This window comes from Phacochoerus africanus, chromosome 16 (assembly GCF_016906955.1).
Source record: "Phacochoerus africanus isolate WHEZ1 chromosome 16, ROS_Pafr_v1, whole genome shotgun sequence".
In the NCBI taxonomy this organism is placed as follows: Eukaryota; Metazoa; Chordata; class Mammalia; order Artiodactyla; family Suidae; genus Phacochoerus; species Phacochoerus africanus.
This window is the reverse complement of record NC_062559.1, coordinates 6,164,690-6,187,402: the sequence shown is the minus strand read 5'-3', so window position 1 is coordinate 6,187,402 and position 22,713 is coordinate 6,164,690. Positions and strand designations below refer to the sequence as shown.

Below are 22,713 nucleotides of genomic sequence, written 5' to 3'. Positions count from 1 at the left end.
TGTCCAGGCCCTCTAAGGGAAAGGCTGCAAGAAGGCTCTGAGCCTGAGTGTGGCAAGGAGGGAGCGGGGGCAGGACAGGAGGAGATGGGGGCAGGTCCACTTCCAAGAACACCAGCTGTCAGCCTATCTTATGAGATCAGGATTCTCTCTTTTTTTTTTTTTTTTTGCTTTTTAGGGCCGTGCCCTTGGCATATGGAAGTTCCCAGGCTAGAGGGTGAATTGGAGCTGCAGCTGCTGGCCACAGCCACAGCCACACGGGATCCTTAACCCACTGAGCAAGGCCAGGGATCCAACCACATCCTCGTGGATGCAGTGGGTTTGTTACCACGGAGCCACAGTGGGAACTCTGAGATCAGGACTCGTCTCACATGTGGGATCGAGCCCCAGCTTGCCCCTCGCTGCTCGGAACAGCCCCCCGCCAGCCCCGCAGCCTCCTCACAGAGCTGAAGCCTCAGCTGGAGAGGGGGGTGGTCTCCCTGCCCATCCCACCAGTAAGCACGCACCCAGGCCCGCCTTCCCTGCACCTTCTCTGACCCTCACTGTAGGGGAGAGGGTGTCCCCAGCCACAGCCGTGGGTCTCTCCTGTCCCAGCCCGCAGGTCTGGGTGTGGGTGGCGGGATAAAGAGAACCGTAAAGAGATGCCCAGGGTTTCCTGCCCTTTCCGGTGCAAGCCCATCCCTGCTCTGACCCTTGCGGCCCAACCGTCAGGACCGGCGCGTCCGGGCAGAGGAGAAAGGGATGTGTCCAAGTTCATAAGCACGCGTGGGGGGGACAGCGCGGCCCCCCAGCACAGACACAAGGGGTAAGGGTCATAGCCTCCAACCCCCAGCCTCCGGCCACGCAGAAGAACAGAGCAAGGCCCAGACAGGCGGGCTGTGTCGCAGCCGGAGGCAGGGGTGGAGGGGGTGGTGATGCCAAGAAGAGCCCCTCCCCCCGCACCCCTCCCCCCAGCCACGTTACCGCCACATGAGCCAGACTGTGGGAAAGGAGCCAATTTATGAAATTAAATAAAGTCCGCAGGGGGCATGAAGAACACAGGTGAGGGCACCTCCACCCTGGCCAGGCCCAGCACAGCTGGAGCTTGGCTCACCGTGAGTCCCTACCCATCCTCCCCTCCCTGGAGGGGCTTAAATAGGCCAGGCCCCAGCCTGGCAGCCTAGGGGGGGCAGAAGTCAGAGAAGTAGGGGTGCTGCAAGGCCTCTTCTGCCGAGATGCGCTGCACCGGGTTACACTTCAGGAGGTTCTGGAGGCACAGAAGGTGAGGTGGGTTCAGGCTCTGAGCCCTGGGCTGCCCTGTCCCTCCCGACGGTGTCCCGGCCCCACCCTCCCTCTGCCCTTGGTCACCTGCAGCAGGTCCCTCCCTGTGGCATTGAGCTTGGGCACGACGTTCACCAGGGACGTTGTGGCCGGGTACATCGGGTAGGGCTGTGGGGTCGGGGAGAGTCAGAGCAGGGGTGTGGGGGTGTGGAGGCCACGGGGAACCAAGGGGGGCCCCTGATGGGCCATGCACCACTCCCATCCCCCATCGCACCTTATAGTCTGGCAGCTTGGTCATGGCGGGCCACTGCTCCTCGGTCGGTGTCCCCAGCAGTGTGTCCACGGGGTCAAGGGTCACTCCGGTGGACGGGCAGGTGAGGGGCTCTTCCCCACACCCACCCCCGCCCTCCTGACCCTATCCCCCAGCCCACAACAGGAGCGAGCCCCGCACATGCGACTCATACGCACGCGGGCAGCCCCACCTGCATGCTGTTTTCTCCGGCCAAGTGCTTCACAGTCGTTAACTACCCTGACCTATGCCCTGATGTCCGGGGTCCCTAAGGAAGCAGCAGGCCTCCCCTGCTCTCATCCTGCGCCTTGCGGCTCCTTCATCCCAAGCCTGCAGCTCTCTTCTGGAGGGAGCCCTGCTTGCCAGCGGGGCGGCGCGCCCCCTGCCCTGTGACCACCACCGTGTCCACCACCCTCGGCCCTCAGGAGAAGCCCTGAGCACCGCCTGGTCCTGGCCCAGCCCACAGCCACCCTCAGTGCCTGCATTCTGGGGCCCGCGGCTTCCCATGTGCCCCACCCGGAGGGCTGGAGGCGACGGCAGATGCGAGGATATCGGAAGATCCTCTTGAGCTGGTCGTCAACGTCGTTGCCAGGAAAGAGAGGCCGGCCGGCATTGGCCAGCTCTGGGGGGAGAGGAGCCGACATGAGAAGAAGCCTCGCTCCCATGGCACCCTCTGGACCTTCCAGTCCCCCCCACCCCAGGGGGCCCCTCGGACCCTGTCTGTCCCCTAAAACGGGAGAGAGTGCCTCTGCAGACCCCAGCACGTCACCTGCGAAGATGCAGCCGGCCGACCACATGTCGATGGATGTGGAGTAGAGCTTGGCCCCAAAGAGGACATCCGGCGGGCGGTACCACAGCGTGACCACCTGGAGAAGACCCCACCCGCGCGGACACCCGATTAGAGGGCCGGGGAGGAGTCCGGGCGTGGGGGCTGAGGGATGCTGGGTGGGGACTCCGTCAGCCCGAGTCCCACCCCGCCTCCCCTGGAGCTCACCTCAGCCGAGTAACAGCGAACAGGGATGCCAAAGGCCCGAGCCAAACCAAAATCTGCCAACTTCAGCTCCCCGTTCTGAGGCAGACGCAAGGGCCAGGGAGAGGGCTCTTCAGTGGCCCGGAGGCAGGTCCCGCACTCCCACCTTCCCGCCCAGCTCCCCTCGTCCCGAGCCAGCCTGTGGCTCCGCCCTCCGAGGGCCTACCCTCTCCCCAGAGGTACCCTGTTTATGAGCAGATTCTGAGGCTTCAGGTCCCTGTGTAGCACGTTTCGGCTGTGACAGAATCCCAGGCCTTTTAGCAGCTGGAAAAGGAATGACTGGGGGCGGGGGAGAGGCGGGGAGGTCACCGGACCCTCTGGGTAGGAAGCCCCCCCAGCCCCGCATCACCACACATCCCGCTCCCCTTTCGCCCTCCGCACTGCCTTGAAGCCCCCTGGTCTTAGAGCACCAAGATCAGCGCGACAGCGCCCTTCACTCTCAGGGAGCTGCTCTGCTCTGTGCTGGGCACGAAAACAGTGGGCGGGGGCCCTGGTCCCCATCTTTCTGGAACTTTTTTTTTTTTTGTCTTTTTAGTGCCACACCTGCGGCATATGGAGACTCCCAGAATAGGGGTCTAATTGGAGCTGTAGCCGCCGGCCTACACCACAGCAACGCGGGATCCGAGCTGCGTCTGCAACCTACACCACAGCTCACGGCAATGCCGGATCCTTAACCCACTCAGCGAGGCCAGGGATCGAACCCGCAACCTCATGGTTCCTAGTCGGAGTCGTTTATTCGTTTCCACTGTGCCGCGACGGGAACTCCTCAGAGGGCCTTTCCACCGTTCTAGCCCACGTTAATCCCTCCTCCACCTGGCCTCACTGAACTCGGACGGCAGAAGCTTCAGCGTTATGTATTGCTGTACGTTATCATTCAGCACTTCTTTCCCTGGAACCTGGGACAAGGCACTTGGTCTTGGACCTAGAACAGTGCCTGACACACGGCAAAGCATCCGAGAAGTGTTTGCTGCTTGAAAGAATCTCTCGGAAGCTCATTTCCCCATCCCTCAAATGTAAATCCCATCACTGACAGCAGAATGTCACTGTCAGGCCAAAGAGACCACGTGAAAACGCTTGCTTAAGACACGGAGGCCCTGGAGGCAGAAATGGCATTTTCTCCTTCCCTCCTCCAGGGAGCATCGCTGTGCCCCTTGGCTGTGCACCCGTGCAGGGCCCGAACTCAGTGCTCAGAGAGCATGTTCACTGAACATGGACTCCAACCCCAGCCTCAGAGGGTTCCCAGGACGCCCGTTCCCTCACCTTCACAATTTCAGGATCTAGGTCACCATTGCAGCTGTCGAAATACTTCTTAAGATCCTGAAAAGGGATGGGGGTGGGGGAATCAGACAGAGTTTAACGAACCTCAGTCTGGGTCCCTCTGCCCTCCCGGGGGTGCTGTCCCTCAAGCCCCCCTTTCACCTGGTCACAGAACTCGAAAACCAACGTCAGCTTCTTGTCGCTATGCAGGACATCATGGAGCCTAGGAAGAAGGGAAGGCTCAGCCAGGCGGGGCCGCCAATTTGCACTTAATATCCCCGTATCAGCCAGCCCTTCTCTGAAGCCCCTACCTCCTCCAACCAAGCCCGCAGGCAAGGCAGACCCCGCCCATTGACGCACCTGACAATGTTCTTGTGCTTCAGCTCTTTGAGGAGGCAGATTTCCCGAAGGGCAGAACTTGGCACTCCCTACACATTGGAGGGGACCAGATGAGCAACAATCATGTGACACCCAGCCGAGGCCCTCAACCCCTCCCTGGCCCCAATGCCCCAGTCCTACCTCATCATCGTCATCCAGCCTCACCCGTTTCAGAGCCACGATCTCATGAGTCTCCCGGTTTTTGGCCTTGAACACTGTTCCGTAGGTGCCTAGAGGCAGGAGGTCCGTGGTGAGGGAAAGGATGCGGCGCCCTTCCCCAACCAAGGAAGTCCCTCCGGGAGAGCGGGCAGCGTGGGAGTGTGTTATTTCTGCTGCCAGGAGGAGTAAGGGGGAGAGATTCAGGGTGAGGGCTGGGCATGGATGAGTTTTGTGAGTGGGGATGTGGCAGAGAGGTGTCTGCAGATGATTCAAGGGTGTCGGCAAAGGGGAGGGGAATGGCTTGCCAGAGTGAGGTCCCCAATAAAGGCCGAGCTTCTGGAAGGTCTGGAAATAGTGAGCAGAGGTTTGGGAGAGAGATGAGGGCCGGCAAGAACATTGAGGTTGGAGGTTTACAGCAAGAACTGAGGCTGGGAGTGTGGGTGAGGTTCCGCAAGTGGTGCCGAGGAGAGGGTAGGAAATGCAGGAGGGGAAGAGGTCAGGAGGGCGGTCTCCAGGGAGTGCTAAGCTGGGGAGGGGGTCATCTATGGGATTTGCTAATGGGGAGGATTGGTGTCTGCACAGAGTGTTGAGCTAGGGACCAGGGCTGCAGCTGAGGTCGGAGTCTGTGGGTATGGCTGACGGTAGGGGAGCCAGGGCTGCAAGGAATGGTGAAGGGTCTGCAGAAGAAGATCTTGCAGGAACAGCTCGTGGCCCCATTACCTTCCCCAATCTTCTCCAGTTTCTCGTATTTCTGCATCGCGGCAGCCGCGCGGGGACCCTTGCGGGCCCTGGGTTCTAAGACTCCGGGCCCGGCGTTGCAGAGGAGGCGGCACCCCAGCCTCCGGCCCTGCCCCGCCCTCCTGCCTGTGCATGGGTTTCTGGGGCTTGTAGTCCTAGGAGGCAGGTTTCCCAGTAACGTCCGGGGTCTAAAACAACAAGAAGACTACAACCCCCAGCAGGCTGCGTTCAGGCTCTATGCAGCACTCGCCTCCCGGGACTCCTGTTCGACCGCGGAGGCGAACCTTGGACTTCAAGACCCAGAAAGCATCGCGTGTCCGCTTTCCCGGCTCCCCGCCGTCGCACGCGGCTCCCAGTGTGCCCCGCTCGTGTTATTTCTTTCGGTGATTACAACCTTCTTTCGAAAAGGATTTCTCCAGGACTACACGTTCCAGAATGCAGCGGGGGTGTAGGGTGGGGCGCTTTCTAACGTTGGCGGCCTGCTTCTGGAGACCAGGTGGCCCTGCTCTGACCCGGTTGATGATGTCGAGGTCCCAACGATCCCCTGACAATCTCAGCACGAGTTTCCACTTCTCCCTAAGGCCATCCGGTGACCTCAGGTGTGATTGGAGAGTGGCTCTGAGCCAAGTCTTGCTGCTGATGACTTCACAGGGACCAGCTGACCGCAGGGCTGGAAAGAGAAGCAGGTGTGACCCATTGGAGACTGGGTTTATCTTACGTCAGAGACTTCTCTCTCCTTTGGGCCCCGTTTGTTGTTGCAGAGCCCGCCCAACTCCAGTTTTTCTCTACATTCGCTGATATCCGGAGGCAAGCTGGCCGGAGCACTGGGAGTTCCACCCCCCACCCCCCACCAGTCTGCAGAGCTGGGGTCCGCAGGAGTCGGCCAGGGTGTGGCCGAGGGCTGGCAGGTTGGTTACTGCCCTCAACAGACAGAATCACAGACAGATGCTACACTTGAAGCAGCCTTGACCTCATCCCTTAAGGAGTTGATTATAGATTTTCTTGTGGCTTCTCTCTAATTGTCTCATGATTGCATTCTTGAGGTCTGTGAACTGGGCGAAAACTGCCCCAAACAGCACTCCTAAAGTTGGTGCTAAACATTTGTTAATTAACCCGTTTATGTCTTAACGTTTTTCTGCATACACAATGCTGTACTTTACCCGGTAGTTGACTAAAGAAGAGAAGCCAAACGTATATTGCTTATCTGGAAAAATTTATAATTTATTTGAGAAAACCAGAAGTACACACAGATCTTTAAATGACAGGTGGTGACTATGAATAGGGTTTGAGGAGGGAGGTCCCTCCAGGGAATCTCTCCCAGGCAGAAGTTCCTCGGGTTTGGAAAGCCTGCGTCAGCCAAGGGTAACGGGCACCCGGGCTCCAGCCGTCATCAACCCTCTGGTCCCGCTCCCCGTCCTCTTGGCAAAGACAGGGTCTTTCTTGGAGACACTGGGGATACTCGGAGTGGGAGGCGGGGGCCAACTGCGGGCGCGAGAGAATCCTGACCCCCGATGCATTTATATTTCAACTTCCTCGGCCCCAAATTTCCTGATCATCTTTGTGCCTCAATTTTCCTGCCCGAGATCCCCTCTTTTCCGCCCAGAGGTGCCTCATCGGCCCAAGAGACGGCGTCCTCCGGGCGCCCGAGCCCCGTGCGGGGAAGGCCGCCGCTGCAGACTCGCAGGGCAGAGCAGAGCAGCAGAGGGGGCGGCCTCCCACGCTCTGGGCTTCTAGAGCAGGGCCGTGCCTGGAAGCGCGCCTCCGCCCCTGGGTCTCGGCCCCCGCTCCCCGCCTCCCAGCCCGCTGCGCCGGGGCCGCGCACGGTGCGCCGGGGGGCGCGCACGCAGGGGGCTGGCCTGCCCGCGACGCGGGGGAAAGTTGAGTTGGGAGAAGTTTGAGCGGCGGGGGCGCGCCCCAAGGTGGGCACGGGGGAGTCGCCGGGCGCGCGCGAGGGCGCCAGAGGCCGGGGAGAGACCCCGAGACCCCAGAACCACAAAGTCCAGAGGAAGCGGGTAAGCAGAGAGGGTGGCGGCGGGGAGGGCCAGGGCCGCGGAGGGAGGAAGGGAGGGGGAAGGAAAGGGGGGAACTCAGGACTCGGGACTCGGAGCGGGGAGGGAGTGGAAGTGCAGGAAAGGGCGGAGACTGAGGCGCGGGGAAGCGAGGTCTTGGGGAGAAGGATGGGGAGGCGAGCCGAGTGATCGCTGGTCGGAAGCGAGATCCAGGGTCCGCTTCTTAGAGTTCCCTAAGCAAGGGTGCCGCGCCCCCTGCCACCAGGAGGGGGTAGTCACTGGGAGGCGCTGCCAGCCCTCCCAACTCCTGGGCGGGCTCCAGACACCCCTCCCCGGCGACCCCCTACTCTATTCAGGCCCGTCCAGCGAGCCCTGCCTAGCGGTTGCCCCAAGTCTCTGCCTCCGATCTCCGGGTTGGGAGGCAGAGGCGGGAAGGGGGGTGGCGGGTCAGGTCAGGACAAGGGATCCGGCAGAAAAAGGAGCAGCTGGGTGGGGATGGAAAAGGCAAGCCCGGAGCGATCGACCTGACTCCTGGGGGGCTGGCTTGTCTGGGTGGGGAGCTCTGCGCTGGGTGTGGGTGGAGGCGCTGTCTGCAATCCAGGGTCCACTTTACCCTCCTCCGTCCGCCCCCAACTCCCGCCAGCCACACACCGGAGAGCTGTGGAATGTGCGAATTCACTTGGGAGGTGGTTAATGCCCATGTGGGGGTCCGGAGTGCTAATCCCTTGGGCTGGGGGAGAGACGCTAATCCTCCGGGCCGGTCAGGGCTGGTCCCCGGAATGTGCCCCCACCCCGGATTATCGGCACCGATGCTCTGGACAGAAGTTGCTTTGTGTTCTGCGACGGCGGGGGAGGGGGCGGGGGAGGGACGGAGGTAAAGGGAGGAGGGGAGGATGGAGGAGCACACTGAGGGCACAGCCTGGAGGTGGGAGCCGGGCATCTGCAGGTGCTCAGGACACTCCTTCCCAGACCGGGTCTCCTCGCTCGGTGCCCCTTCCCCACCCGGGAAGTGCCCTAGCGGAGGGCCTGCTGGGGGGGGGGGGGGTGAAGGCTGTGGTCAGCTGAGTTGGGATGCCGGCCAGGAATGTGTCACTCCAGGCTCCCCACCCTGGACTGACCCCCGGACCTACATTGTCTGATCCTCCACTGACCTGTCTTACCCCGCCCGGGCCCTAAATCCAGGAACCCCGCCTCCCCAACAGCACACCGGGAAGCTTCACTACCTTTGCCTTCCCAGAGCCCCTGCTGCTCCCTGTGCTCCCCCCGTAGGAACACGTACCCCAGGTTGCACTGGTCAGGTTCCCCAACCGCAGCTCTTCTGCTCCCCTCCCTGTACACGCGGTGTCCTCCCCAGACACCCCTACAGTCACAGTCAGGAGGGCGTCAGCCCTGCCTCTCAGATTTTCCTGGCTCTGGCCTAGGGGAGGGGAGGGGAGGGAGCCGACGGCCCCGGGGGCTGAACGGCGAGTCTCCGTGCCCACCCCCCTCCCCCGCCGTCACGTGCCCCTCCCCCATTATAAAGCGCTGCCGGCCTGGGCCGCCGGCTGCCCTTCCTCCCTCCCACTGAGTGAGTTGGGCTCCTGCCCCTCCCCCGGGAGCCCCCTCGGGGCTGGGCTTTCTTCAGAGGAGGGGGCCAGGCCAGCGGCCCCCTTGCTTTGCCGGTTTTGGGCGCTCTCCAGATCTTTCTCTCCTCTCCTCCCTCCTCCTCCTCCAGTCTCTGCCCCACGGGGGTGTCTCACTCTCCCAGCACACCCCTCTCTGGGCTCAGCCGCCTCGGAGTGCCCGGCCACTGCTCCGGCCCTGGCTCTGCCTGTCCTCCCCACTTCCTCTGACCCCCCTCCCTGCTCTCTGCTGCTTTCTCTGCAGGTCGGGCCTTGACTCCTTCTCCCCCCACCCCAGCTCTCCCCCATCCTGCTCTCTCCCCCTCACTTTCTCTTAGTCTCCTGGCCCTTTGTGGCCTCCTGGGCCTGTCTCGTGTTCCTCTCTTTTCCTCCTGTAAATGACTTTTGGCTCCCCCCACCCCCTGACCCTCCAAGGGCCCTTCAGAGGGTTCTGCCCAGCCAGAAGACCCCTCGCAGCCAGTGGCCTTCTGCCCTCCCTGGGACTGGGCATGGGGGGCTGTGCGATGCTGGGGTGCCCCTCGCTGGCCTGGCCCCCTCTCATGCAGTGATCTGTTCCCCCCAACCGCCACCTGCCTGCCCAGGTTATGCCGCCGCCTTGTTGCCCTGAAAGCCGCAGCTACAGCGAGAAGGGCTAAGATTTGGCCATGAGCAGCGCCCCCCGGCGCCCTGCCTCGGGCGCAGACTCTTTCCGCACTGTGAGTATGTTTTTCCGTACTGCCCTTCTCTGTCCCTCTCCGCCCGGGGTGCTCTGGCCAGGGGTGAGGGTCTGCATCAAACAGCAGCGTGTGTGTTTGGAGAGGCCCGAGCGGAGGGGAACCTGTGATGAACTTGGGAGGGACACTGCCATCCCTGTCCCTGTCTGGACCTTGCACAGGGGCTGGCATTGGTGGGGGATCAGGCCGCTTCCAGCCTGGGGAGGGAGTTGAGGCTCTGTTTCCTGAAGACCTGGGTGATTGTTGAGCCTCAAAGAGAGAGGAACTTTGGGAACCCTGGGTCTCTAACTCAGCGCCACCCCCCCCCCCCAACCCCCGCTGGGTCTTTGAGGCAGCCAGCACCTCTGCTGCACAGTAGTTCTGGGCAGACGGCCCCGCCCTCGCCCCACGTGCCAGCCAGGCCCACCCCTCCTGGCCCCCACGTGGCCACTGCCCCACGTGGCCCCCTCCCGATTTTCCTGGGAAGGGTAATGATTAACCCCCCGGGTGCCATTATCAGCCCCTTATTGGTCACTTCGGCTCAGTGGGGCACGTGACCAGGAAGGGGCACCAGCCAGTCCCCTCCCCCTCCTTCCCAAGTTCACCCCTGCCGGCCATGGACTTCCTCCTGAGGCCTCAGGTGCGAGGGGTTCGCGACCCTCCTCCCCCCACCCCGGGCTAGCTCCCTTCATTGCTGCTCGCTTCAGCCATCTCTCACCTTCTCCCGTGTGCTCATTCTGGTGAGAGTGGGGCCCAGTGCTTGGGGGGAGGGGGGCCAGAGCTGCCGAGGTGGGCTGGGCAGAAGCAGGCCCCTGCTCCTGCATCTTCTTGTATCCAGTATCCCTGCCACCGCTGGCTGCTCCCTTCTCCACCTCGAGTCTCCCCTGGGGCCCGCCCCTCTGCCCAGCCCACCTTCCCTTGCTCTTCTTCCTCTCGTACCCCTGCCCTTGGAGAGCCCGATGCCCTTCAAGCCCAGAAACCCTTGAGCAAATATTTGGTGGTGCCTGGAGCTGAGACTGGCAGAGGGGGGCTGGGGGGCTGGACTGAGGCCGCAGGCTGGGCGGCCGGCTGCTTAACTAGGCTGAGCTCTCCAGAGCGCCACCGCAGTCCTGCCGCTCAGCTCCTGCAGGATGACTCAGGTGGGGGGGGAGTAGGGGGGCGGGGCCAGGCAGCTCCCGAGGCCGGATTCTGTGGGGGATGGGGGGAGCCGATGGGGTGCCCTGCTGCTAAAGGGGGTGGGGGGGACTCTCCGGTCAAGGCGAGGCACTGCATCTCTACAGCCTTGTCCAGGAGCTGGGCTGCAGTTTGATTAGACCAAGCCCAGGCACTTAGCCCAGAGCCCTGCAGAAGTTACTCTCGAGGCTCAGTAGCGGTGCCCCAGCCGAGGGGTGGTGTTCACTGCTCTCAGCCACGGGAACCCCCAGATCACACACCCTGGGGGACACAGCCTCTCCGCGGAGGCTTCCAGGCAGACCCTTCCACCTGCCCTAGAATTGACTGGAGTCATGATAGTCAGCCAGGGTCCCGTTAGCGCAGAACGTAGGGGACAGGCTGCTGGGGGACGTGGGGGGCGGTCTGGGTCCCTGGCACTTGGGGGGGCGCAGCTGGGGGAGGGAGGAGGCGCTGGATTTCTCCCCCCAGGCAGGGTGAGGTTTCGTGGGTTCTCAGGGCCCCTTCCTCTTCACAGCCAGAGCCGGAGAGCTTGGGCCCCGTGACGCCGGGGTTCCCTGAGCAGGAGGAGGATGAACTTCACCGCACCCTGGGCGTGGAGCGGTTTGAGGAGATCCTGCAGGAGGCCGGGTCTCGAGGCGGGGAGGAGCCGGGCCGGAGCTACGGGGAGGAAGACTTCGAATGTGAGGGGGGTCGGGAAGCAGGGCCGAGTGGGAGGCAGGGGTGCTCTGGCTTGATGGCCCAGCCAGGGGCCCGGCGGGAGGGGCCGGGGGCCGGGCAGCTGGGGAGGGAAGCTGTGCCCGCCGGCAGCCAGGGCCCCTCCTCCCTGCAGACCACCGCCAGTCCTCCCACCACATCCACCACCCACTGTCCACCCACCTGCCTCCGGACGCCCGGCGCCGAAAGACAGCCCAGGGCTCAGGCCGGAAGCCGCGCAGGCGCCCTGGAGCCTCCGCCACCGGGGAGACCCCTACCATCGAGGAGGGCGAGGAAGAGGAGGATGAGGCCAGTGAGGCTGAGGGGGCCCGGGCCCTCACCCAGCCGTCCCCTGCCTCCACGCCCTCTTCAGTGCAGGTGAGCGGGGTGGGGCTCCTGGAGACGCCTGTGGGGCCCCTGGCCTGGCCTCACTTACTCACGGAGTTCCCTGTTCTAGTTCTTTCTCCAGGAGGATGAAGGCACAGACCGGAAGGCAGAAACGACTAGTCCCTCTCCCCCTCCGCCAGTGCCGCACCAGGAGGCAGCTCCCCGGGCCACCAACGGGGCCCAGACTGGGTAAGTGTCCCCACACAGAGACCTCCCCTGCTGGCATCAGTGAGGTGAGGTGGGGAAAAAAAGCTGAGCCTTGAAATCACCAGTCTGGGGTGCAAATCCTGGTCCTGCCCCTGGGATCTGACTCTGGACAAGTAGCGATGTCTCTGAGCCCCATTTCCGCATCTCTAAACCAAGAATAATGGACGCTTTCTCGCAGGGCGGTAGAGGGATTAAAGGGTGGTGTGAATTAGAGTCTAAGTATGGTTTAGCCTGGCCTGGAACAGACGTGCTGTCTGAGCGGCCTCCTCCCACCCCGCTGCCCCCCCCACCGGCCCTGCCCACGGCCTCAGGTGGAGCAGCATCGAATACTGGATCAGGGCCCATAGGTGACCTCCGGGCACATCCTGGGGCCTCAGGTGTGTGAGAGAAATAAGAGGCCCCCCAGCCTTACTCTTGGGGGCGGTTCAGTCCACCCTGCTTGTCGCGCAAAATGACATCAGAACAAGGTCCTGAGCCAGATGACCTGGCTCAGGCGTAGTGTCGGTACCAGCAGGTGATTGGAGTTTGGGGATGTTAGCCAGAGAAGGCTTCCCAGAGGAGATCACTTTGGACTAGGTTTCAAGGTCACGGCTATCACCTCCCTGTTGTTTTCTGGGTACCAGGCGGTGTGAAGGGCTCAGGAAGTGAAGGGCAGTTGCCCCTCCTGGGCGGCACGGACTAGCTGAGGACAGGCAGTGTGGATGGAGCTGGGTCCACACAGGCCGTCTGCACTGGGGTGCAGGCCCGTGGGGGGCTGGAAGGCCAGGAGGAGGTGGGGGAGCCTCGGAGAGAGCTTGGCATTGGAAAAGTGGGTCAGATCTGGGGGCAGATCTGAGGGCACAGAAGGTGTGTGTAGGCAGAGAAAGCCTGGCCGGGGAGGGACTGGTCACGGGCGGGGGACGGAGGCGTAAAGCTGTGGGAGGCGCCACATGCCCGGACAATGGTTGACAGTGGTGTGGCAGGCAGGGACAGGGACCCACTGGCAATGGCAAGAGAGAAAGGAGGCAGCCCAGTTTGGGGCACAGGAGCAGAAGCTGGAATCTGCAAGGGACAAGAAGGTCACATCCTCGCGACTGGGGGGAGCGGGGCAGAGGTGGCCAGTTTCAAAGGCCCCTTTCCGCGGACTTCACTCCAATGGGTTAGAAACCTGGGGTCCTGTGAACCTCAAGTCCATGGTCAGGGGTATTCCCCGGGCGGGGAAGCAGGGCCCGGGGCGTCCGTTAGGAGCAGGCCCTGCTCTGGATCCTTTTCCGGACTTCACCTCTCCCCGCACCCCGGAAGGCTGGCCTCAGCTCCATTTTGCTGCCAAGTTTATGTTTATGTGTGGTTGCTTGATTGGCGCGGCCAGTAAAGGCTCGAGCCAAATTTATTTATTTTTTGCCCTTTTTTTTTTTTTCCCCCGAGCCAAATTGAAATGCTGGAGTCTGCGTCCAGCACCCGCTCCCTTTCACATCCACACCCACCAAGAGTGGGAGTGCGGAGGGTGGGATCCAGGGGGCTCCCATTCCTGGGTTGCTCCTGTGCGGCTCCTGGCCAAGGCGGAGGGGCCAGGCTGCTCAGGCTCATGGCTGCTTTTGTCTGTCCAGGGCTCCAGTGGAAGAGGTGGCGGCGGTGGCCAGTGGCACTGCTGGAGGTGACGATGGGGGTGCCTCTGGGCGCCCCCTGACCAAAGCCCAGCCCGGGCACCGCAGCTATAACCTGCAGGAGAGGAGGCGCATTGGCAGCATGACGGGGGTTGAGCAGGCACTGCTGCCCCGGGTCCCGACGGATGAGAGCGAGGCCCAGACGCTGGCCACGGCCGACCTTGACCTCATGAAAAGTGAGTGCCAGGACGGGGCCAAGACCGGGGGTGTGGGTGAGAGAAGGGGGCGCCTGACCCTGTCCCTCCACCCCCAGGTCACAGGTTCGAGGACGTTCCTGGGGTACGGCGACACTTGGTACGGAAGAATGCCAAAGGGTCTGCGCAGAGTGGCCGGGAAGGGCGAGAGCCTGGCCCCACGCCTCGGGCCCGGCCCCGGGCCCCTCACAAGCCCCACGAGGTAGTTTCTCTGCTTCACGCTCTTCTGCCTCCTCCCTGTCCATCTTCTCTCCTCAGCCCCTTCCCCGATATCATCCCCAGCACCAGGCTTGCAGTCTGTGGTTGTGAAGGTTGAACACTGCACAAGAGTGCAACAGACACACTTCAGCAGCCCTGATTCCCACCCCCCCCCCCCCCCCCCCCGCTTTTTTTGGCCGCCCTGTGGCATATGGAGCTGCTGGGCCAGGGATCAGATCTGAGCCGCAGTTGCAACCTACAGCTATTGCCCCGCAGCTATGTAAACACCAGATCCTTAACCCCCGTGCGAGGCCAGGCATCGAACCTGTGCCCCAGCATTCCAGAGACGCTGCTGATCCATTGCGCCACAGCGGGAACTCTGATTTTTTCTTTTTAACTGAGACAGTGGCTGTGCTGTATTCTGTTAGTCTCGGATGTACAGCACAGCGATTCAGCAGTTTAAATATGTTCCAAAACGTTTGCTCTGGTAAGTCTCGTAACTGTCCTCATATAAAGTTATTAGGATGCTTTTACTGACCTGCAGTGGCTGCCGTGGGTATCATGGTTCTGGTTCACGTCCTCGGCCTGTCGATGTCTGCATCAGAGCCATGTGCTGGCAGCTGGCAGTGAGGTGTCTGAGGACAGTTTGGGCCAGAGGCAGCTCTGTGGAGCAGCGCACTTCGTTTTTTCAGAATCCGGTCACTTCTGTGCTCATCCATCCTCCCGCAGCCTGTGAAGATGATGGCCCGGGCGGCATCCACCACAAAGCAGGGGCCGCTCGACTGCTTAGCGATGCTGCCCGTCTTAGACTCCAGGGTTCTGGCCCTGAACTCTGACCCTTCCAGGGGATTTGTTTTGTTTTGTTTTTTACCTTTTTGATTGTGGCTGAACAGACACACAGGAATGTACACCTGGGTGAAGGGTGCAGCTCCGTGATGCTTTGCACGAGTAAACACCTGGTTGGCCCTACCTAGATGTGGGACGTTTCCCCCGATCAGAAAGTTCCTCCAGGCCTCTGCCTAGTCAGCAGCCTCAGGGGGCCCTCACTGTGACTTCGTTAGTTTTGCCATTTCTTTTTTTCTTTTTCTTTTTTTGGCTACGCCTGTGGCATGTAGAAGTTCCCAGGCCAGGATCAAACCTGCACCACAGCTGTGACCCGAACCACAGCAGTGACCCAAACCACAGCAGCAGTGACACCAGATCCTTAACTGCTAGACCACCAGGGAACTCCTTTTTTTTTTTTTTTTTTCTTTGTCTTTTTGCCTTTTCTTGGGCCACTCCCGCCGCATATGGAGGTTCCCAGGCTAGGGGTCGAATTGGAGCTGTAGCCGCCGGCCTACACCACAGCCACAACAACTCGGGACCCGCAACCTCATGGTTCCTAGTCGGATTCGTTAACCACTGCGCCACGACGGGAACTCCAGGGAACTCCATTTTTGCCATTTGGCATATAAATGGAATTCTATAAAATTCCAGGGTGGGGGCGAGGGTGGTGATCACTCATCAGACACTTACTGTGAGTCCCATTCTAAGTGTTGTGTATAGTTTTTCTTTTAACCCCCCTTAGCGCCCTTGGAGGTGGGTGGTCTGACTGCCAGCTTCCAGGGAGGTCTCAGGTGGGTTAGGCACTCGTCCAGGTTCAGTGCCTAGGCCGGTGTCCTCCGAGGTCACAGGCCCCGTCCGGCCACGCCCTCTCATCTCCCCGCAAGGTGTTCGTGGAGCTGAACGAGTTGCTGCTGGACAAAAACCAGGAGCCTCAGTGGCGGGAGACGGCGCGCTGGATCAAATTCGAGGAGGACGTGGAGGAGGAGACGGAGCGCTGGGGGAAGCCCCACGTGGCCTCCCTCTCGTTCCGCAGCCTCCTGGAGCTCCGCCGGACCCTGGCCCACGGTAACCTGCGCCCCGCCCCATCCTCGCCCCGGGAACTCCCTCTGCCCCTACCCGTTCTCTGAGGACCAAATGGTCCCAAATTTGTCTTGAGCAACAGGGTGCGTAATGTCACCAGAGCCCAGGAGGGAGCGTCTCCTGTCATGATGTCACCTCTCGTGAGGCCTGCCGTTCCTCGGGCTCTGTCGTTGGGTGACCGCAGGGCAGGACTGAGCCTCCTCTCTTGTCTGGCATCTTCAGCAAGCAGCTTCTCTAAGTGATATTTTGAGATAACTGAAGCTGGTATGTGTTGGATGCTGCAGTGTGGTTAAACAGTTTTGGTGGACCGCTTTCTGAAATTCTCGAGCCCCCGGGGGAGTGGGCTCTAACCTGCAGGGGTACACACCACTGCATGAGCGCGGATGCAGGATTCGCGAGCTCTCTGCCCCAAGTTCTGCTCTTTGCTTCGCTTCCTTTTTCCTGTTGGGGCATCACTCCCAGTTGCCGTTGGCAGGCCTGTTTCTTAGCAGCTGAGAAACCTGCTGGCAGAATTGTTTGCAAACTAGAAGTAAATAGGCTCCGAGTGCGGCTTCAGGGCTTTGGGGAAAGTGCCAAAGGGCAACTGCTTTATCGCCAGGCTTCGAGATCTCAGACTTGGCTGCTCAGGGTTCTGTTTGTTCTTTAGTTCTGTGTTCCCTCTGAGTTGACCTTGACTGAAAAAAATGACCTAGTGACTTTTTAAAGGACCGTCATTTCTATATGAAGTGGCAGCTCAGAGCAGTGAGGGGCGGAGGGATGGGGCGGAGGGATCTAGAAACTGTCCTTGAGAAGCTGCTGAATTTGGGGACGTCAAGGAGCCCAGGGTGGAGGGGGATGTCTTCAGCTGGCTCCAGGGCTGTCACGAGGGCTCCAGAGGGCAGAACTAGGACCCTCGCGTGGACGTGGGAGGAGACAGCACGTGTGCACTTCACTTGCAGGGAGGAGCAGTCTAGCCCGAGGCGGTGGTCTGGGGCACTTCTGCTGCGTGCTCCTCAGGAGGGGCGTCTGGGCAAGGCCCGACCCAGGTGTCCTCTCCAATAGCTGGGGTTCCGTGGCCTCTGCTGAGCCCCCCAACATTCCTGAGGGGGAGCGGGGGGGGAAGAAGGCAGGGGTCAGAGAGGCAGTGGGACTTGGCATCGAGGTGGAGCTGGGCCGTGCTCCCTGATCTGCGGGCAGGTGCTCCGTGCCCTGGACTGCGCTTACGTGGCTGCCCCTGGTCCTGGCTCCCCCCCGCCCCCTTCCCACCCTCGCGTCTTGCCTGGGGATGAAGGCCCCTCCGTGGGCTGCTTCTATTCCAGGGGCTGTGCTCTTGGATCTGGACCAGCAGACCCTGCCTGGCGTGGCCCACCAGGTGGTGGAGCAGATGGTCATCTCTGACCAGATCAAGGCCGAGGACAGAGCCAACGTGCTGAGGGCCCTGCTTCTGAAACACAGGTACGGCCTGCCTGTCCCGGTCCCGGCCGCCGCTCTTTGCCTCCCTGCCTGCCTCTCACCTCCCTGCCTGCTCCCTGCAGCCACCCCAGCGACGAGAAGGACTTCTCCTTCCCCCGCAACATCTCCGCCGGCTCCCTGGGCTCCCTCCTGGGGCATCACCACGGCCAGGGGGCTGAGAGCGACCCCCACGTCACGGAGCCTCTCATCGGAGGCATTCCTGAGACCCGGCTGGAGGTGGAGCGAGAGGTGAGGGCAGAGGGGGGGCACTGCTGAGGTCAGGTCCGGCCACCGCAGTGGGTGCAGGACCAGGAGTGAGCTGGGCGGGACACGCGGTGGGAGGGCCACTGGGCCGAGCTCCGTTCTCTTCACCCAGCGAGAGCTGCCTCCCCCGGCTCCTCCGGCTGGTATCACCCGCTCCAAGTCCAAGCACGAGCTGAAGCTGCTAGAGAAGATCCCGGAGAACGCTGAGGCCACGGTGGTCCTCGTGGGTATGTGGGGCAGGTCCTGGGGCAGGGGTCGGGGGGCGACCTCTGCCCTGCTCTTGCCCACGGCCGCTGCACACCCCTAGGCTGCGTGGAGTTCCTCTCCCGCCCCACCATGGCCTTCGTGCGGCTGCGGGAGGCGGTGGAGCTGGACGCGGTGCTGGAGGTGCCCGTGCCCGTGCGCTTCCTCTTCCTGCTGCTGGGCCCGAGCAGCGCCAACATGGACTACCACGAGATCGGCCGCTCCATCTCCACCCTCATGTCCGACAAGGTCAGCCGCTCCCCGGCTGGGCCCCCCACCTCCCCCTTGCCCAGCCCGGCTTCCGGCCCCTTGGCCCTCGCCCTGCATCCTCACGGCTCCCGGTCCTGCTTTGGCAGCAATTCCACGAGGCAGCCTACCTGGCAGATGAGCGTGAGGACCTGCTGACCGCCATCAACGCCTTCCTGGACTGCAGCGTGGTGCTGCCGCCCTCGGAGGTGCAGGGCGAGGAGCTGCTGCGGTCTGTTGCTCACTTCCAGCGCCAGATGCTCAAGAAGCGAGAGGAGCAGGGCCGGCTCCTGCCCGCGGGGGCCGGCCTGGAGCCCAAGTCGGCCCAAGATAAGGGTACGGGCCAGTGCGGGCGGGGCGTGGGGAGGGGTGTCAGGTCCAGGCCGCCCAGGTCGGGGCCTGGGGTTAGGGTTGTGGGTGGTGTGTGGCACGGAGGAGAGCGGGGCGGGCGGGCCCAGGGCGGCGACGGGCGCCCTGATGGAGGCCCGGGTTGCAGCGCTCCTGCAGATGGTAGAGGCGGCAGGTGCGGTGGAAGACGATCCCCTGCGGCGGACGGGCCGGCCTTTCGGGGGGCTGATCCGAGACGTGAGGCGCCGCTACCCCCACTACCTGAGTGACTTCCGAGACGCGCTGGATCCCCAGTGCCTGGCTGCTGTCATCTTCATCTACTTCGCGGCCCTGTCTCCTGCCATCACCTTTGGGGGGCTGCTGGGTAAGGAGGGGCTTTGGGTCGGGGGTGGGGAGCACACAGGCCCTCGGCCGCCGGCTCCTGAGGGTTCCTGCCGCCCTAGGGGAGAAGACGCATGACCTGATTGGGGTGTCGGAGCTGATCATGTCCACCGCGCTCCAGGGCGTGATCTTCTGCCTGTTGGGGGCCCAGCCGCTGCTGGTGATCGGCTTCTCGGGGCCCCTGCTGGTCTTCGAGGAGGCCTTCTTCTCGGTGAGGGCCCACGGGCTACTGGGGCTGGCTTTCCGGCCCCACTCAGCTGCCTCTCCTCCTGCTCAAACATGCCCCGCCCACGCCCGCCCTGTGAGCCCCCCCCCCCGCCCCCGCCCTGACAGCCGCCCCTCTCCAGTTCTGCACCAGCAACAACCTGGAGTACCTGGTGGGCCGTGTGTGGATCGGCTTCTGGCTGGTGCTGCTGGCCCTGCTCATGGTGGCGCTGGAGGGGAGCTTCCTGGTGCGCTTCGTCTCCCGCTTCACCCAGGAGATCTTCGCCTTCCTCATCTCCCTCATCTTCATCTACGAGACCTTCTACAAGCTGGTGAAGGTGGGCAGGCCCTCATGGGGACTGGCCCGGGAGAGGGGTGAGGCTTCGGGACAGGAAGGAGCGGGGGGCGTCCTGCCCCTTTGTTATCCCCCCTAATTGTGAGGTGAGGCTGCAGCCTCAGAGCCCACAGAGCCCAGGCTGCTCCTTCCGCGTGGACCCCCACACCCCCCCTCCCTGTCCCCAGGGCTTCAGATCAGTCTTTAAAACTCACATATTTAAAAAAACAAAAACAAAAAGGAGCTGCCACTGTGGCTCAGCAGTAACGAACCTGACTAGTATCCGTGAGGATGTGGGTTCAATCCCTGGCCTCGCTCAGTGGGTTAAGGATCTGGCGTTGCTGTGGCTGTGGCGTAGACCAGCAGCTGTAGCTCCGATTGGACCCCTAGCCTGGGAGCCTCCATGTGCTGCAGGTGCGGCCGGAAAAAAGATGACAGTGGAGTTCCCGTCGTGGCGCAGTGGTTAACGAATCCAACGAGGAACCATGAGGTTGCGGGTTCGGTCCCTGGCCTTGCTTAGTGGGTTAAGGATCCGGCGTTGCCGTGAGCTGTAGTGTAGGTCACAGACTCGGCTTGGATCCCGCGTTGCTGTGGGTGTGGCATATGCCAGCGGCTCCAGCTCTGATTAGACCCCTAGCCTGGGAACCTCCATATGCCGCGACAGTGGCCCAAGAAATGGCAAAAAAGGAAAAAAAGATGACAAACAGTCATAGTCTGGGCAGGAGACCCACATCTGTACCCGAGTCAGGGTCAGGGGACATGCCCCCAAGGTCCACCATGCTCCCAGCTGCGTCCCAGGTTAGACCAGACCCTCAGCTGTCTTGTACCCGCCTTTGGTCACCTCGGTCATGTTCTTAATAAGACAAGATCCTTTAGGGCAGACCGGCCGCCCCCAGCCCCGCCTGTCCCACCCGGCGTATGGCTGAGCGCCGGGTACCTCCTGACGGAGTCCTTCGTCCTCTCCCAGATCTTCCAGGAGCACCCCCTCCACGGCTGTTCGGTCTCCAACAGCTCCGAGGCAGACAGTGGCGAGAACGCCACGTGGGCCAGAGCAGCAGCCACAACGCAGCCGGGGAACGGGAGCTCGGCCGGGCCGGCAGGGCCACCTGGGCAGGGGCGGCCCCGGGGCCAGCCCAACACGGCCCTGCTGTCACTCGTGCTCATGGCCGGCACCTTCTTCATCGCCTTCTTCCTGCGCAAATTCAAGAATAGCCGGTTCTTCCCTGGCCGGGTGTGTGGGCGGGCAGGTGGGACGGAGGTGGGCACTGGGGGCGGGAAGGGGGCTGACTCGGAATCAGGACCCGAGTGAGGCGTGGGGCCTCTGAGCGCGGTGCTCGCCCACAGGTACGGCGAGTGATCGGGGACTTCGGGGTGCCCATCGCCATCCTCATCATGGTGCTCGTGGATTACAGTATTGAGGACACCTACACCCAGGTACGGTGGCGCTCGCGCAGCCCTGCGGAGAGGCCGCCCTCCGTGTTGCCTGCAGGCCCCCATCTCCACAGCTGCCTGGAAACTGGGCGGACACGGCGAGCCCCGTGCGGCTCGGGGCACTGCCTCCAGGGTTCACCGGCCCCCCGGCCCCACCCTCTGTCCCGCAGAAGCTGAGCGTGCCCAGCGGATTCTCAGTGACAGCCCCCGAGAAGCGGGGCTGGGTCATCAACCCCCTGGGGGAGAACAGCCCCTTCCCCGCGTGGATGATGGTTGCCAGCCTGCTGCCCGCCGTCTTGGTCTTCATCCTCATCTTCATGGAGACGCAGATCACCACGTGAGTGGTCCTGGCGGCGGGGCGACCTGCTGTGTGGTGGGGCTGGAGCCCTCGCTGGGCCGGCTGCTGGGGTTTATCTTGTGGGCAGCAGGCGTTTGTGTAGAGGGGCAGCGTGCAGGCTGGGAGCTGTCCAGGAGGGTGGGGAGGGCCCCTCGGCCAGGACTCAGCTCCACGAGGGAACCCTGGTCCTGGCGGAACGGGCAGGGACCACCGCGTTCCGAAAGCAGACAGAGGCGACTGACTCGGCGCTCTGGAGAGACCCACTTGCCCGCCAAGCCGGGCCCGGGGCTCCTGGTGCTCAGCGCGCGCCTGTGCCCGCTCAGGCTGATCATCTCCAAGAAGGAGCGCATGCTGCAGAAGGGCTCCGGCTTCCACCTGGACCTGCTGCTCATCGTGGCCATGGGCGGCATCTGTGCCCTCTTTGGCCTGCCCTGGTTGGCGGCTGCCACCGTCCGCTCCGTCACGCACGCCAACGCACTCACAGTCATGAGCAAGGCCGTGGCACCTGGGGACAAGCCCAAGATCCAGGAGGTCAAGGAGCAGCGGGTGACAGGGCTGCTGGTGGCCCTGCTCGTGGGTATGTTCGCCTCTTGCCCCTGGCCTTCCCTGAGGGGTCTTGGGACCCCTGCGGGGGAGAGCCCTGGGGCCAGCTCTTTCTCCTCCTCCTCCCCCAGGCCTCTCCTTGGTCATCGGGGATCTGCTTCGGCAGATCCCCCTGGCTGTGCTCTTTGGGATTTTCCTGTACATGGGTGTCACCTCCCTTAATGGAATCCAGTTCTACGAGCGGCTGCACCTGCTGCTCATGCCACCCAAACACCACCCAGACGTCACCTACGTCAAGAAGGTGAGACCTGGCTCGCAAGAGCCCCATGCCTCTGCCCCTTCCTGGTCTGTGTGGGTCACCCTCCAGCCCCCCACCTACCCACTTTGGCCAGCCACCCTTCAGCCTGTGCAGACCCGGCTTTGGTAAGCATCCGAGAAGGCCCTTCCCTCCCCAGCCCTGTGGGGGGAGGGGTCATCACCCTCTGATGGGGCAGCCTGGACGGCCCACGAGGGACCAGGGCCCTCGACAGCTGGGGAGACGCCTGGGCTCACCCCTCTCGCCCCCGGCCCCACTCCCCCACCCCTAGGTTCGGACCCTCCGTATGCACCTGTTCACGGCCCTGCAGCTGCTCTGCCTGGCCCTGCTCTGGGCCGTCATGTCCACAGCCGCCTCCCTGGCCTTCCCCTTCATCCTCATCCTCACGGTGCCGCTGCGCATGGTCGTGCTCACCCGCATCTTCACCGAGCGGGAGATGAAATGCGTAAGACTTCCTGCCGCCCCTCTCCCGCCCCGGCCGCCCTGTCTGCGGTCCTTGCTGAGGCCGGTGCCAACCCTCCTGACGCTGGCCTCCCCCACAGCTGGATGCTAATGAGGCCGAGCCGGTGTTCGATGAGCGGGAGGGTGTGGACGAGTACAACGAGATGCCCATGCCTGTGTAGCTGCTGCCTGGACGGACAGCCGAGGGACTGATGGACAGAGGGAACGGGGCTGGGGGGGTGCTCTCCCCACCCACCTCCCTCCTCCTTTTTATTTAAGTGAATAATTTAAAGTCCCCTTCCCCCCTTCCCCCTCCCCGCAGTAAAGTGCTTCGGCCCCACCTATCCGTGGCCTCCGGTGGTG

The 22,713-nt window shown here is 62.7% G+C and overlaps 2 protein-coding genes across 4 annotated transcripts; one reads left to right on the top strand and one right to left on the bottom strand.

Annotated features, from left to right (window-relative positions):
* Positions 1-977: 977 nt before the first annotated feature.
* CDK5 (cyclin dependent kinase 5) lies at positions 978-5,235 on the bottom strand. Its single transcript, XM_047763641.1, has 12 exons — positions 5,091-5,235; positions 4,353-4,441; positions 4,194-4,261; positions 3,996-4,056; positions 3,837-3,893; positions 2,760-2,855; positions 2,541-2,615; positions 2,316-2,412; positions 2,099-2,168; positions 1,532-1,592; positions 1,345-1,425; positions 978-1,243 (listed from the first exon to the last, which is right to left on the bottom strand). The coding sequence occupies exons 1-12, from the start codon at positions 5,125-5,127 to the stop codon at positions 1,157-1,159; spliced, it is 879 nt and encodes a 292-aa protein (XP_047619597.1). The 5' UTR covers positions 5,128-5,235; the 3' UTR covers positions 978-1,156.
* A 322-nt stretch (positions 5,236-5,557) lies between these two features.
* On the top strand, positions 5,558-22,694 carry SLC4A2 (solute carrier family 4 member 2). Of its 3 annotated transcripts, none has more exons than XM_047763831.1 (23): positions 5,558-6,016; positions 9,321-9,434; positions 11,119-11,284; positions 11,434-11,675; positions 11,755-11,873; positions 13,478-13,710; positions 13,788-13,930; positions 15,636-15,816; positions 17,130-17,265; positions 17,346-17,511; positions 17,639-17,753; positions 17,834-18,018; positions 18,126-18,351; positions 18,512-18,727; positions 18,807-18,955; positions 19,092-19,286; positions 20,250-20,513; positions 20,627-20,716; positions 20,884-21,050; positions 21,374-21,627; positions 21,725-21,894; positions 22,181-22,354; positions 22,452-22,694. In XM_047763831.1, exons 2-23 carry the CDS (start codon positions 9,384-9,386, stop codon positions 22,530-22,532), a joined length of 3,723 nt encoding a protein of 1,240 aa, XP_047619787.1. In that variant the 5' UTR covers positions 5,558-6,016; positions 9,321-9,383; the 3' UTR covers positions 22,533-22,694. The 3 variants fall into 3 exon arrangements, with proteins under 3 accessions (XP_047619787.1, XP_047619786.1, XP_047619788.1); XM_047763830.1 differs by lacking the exon at positions 5,558-6,016 and adding an exon at positions 6,985-7,120; XM_047763832.1 differs by lacking the exons at positions 5,558-6,016; positions 9,321-9,434 and adding an exon at positions 10,033-10,071.
* The last annotated feature ends 19 nt before the right edge of the window (positions 22,695-22,713 follow it).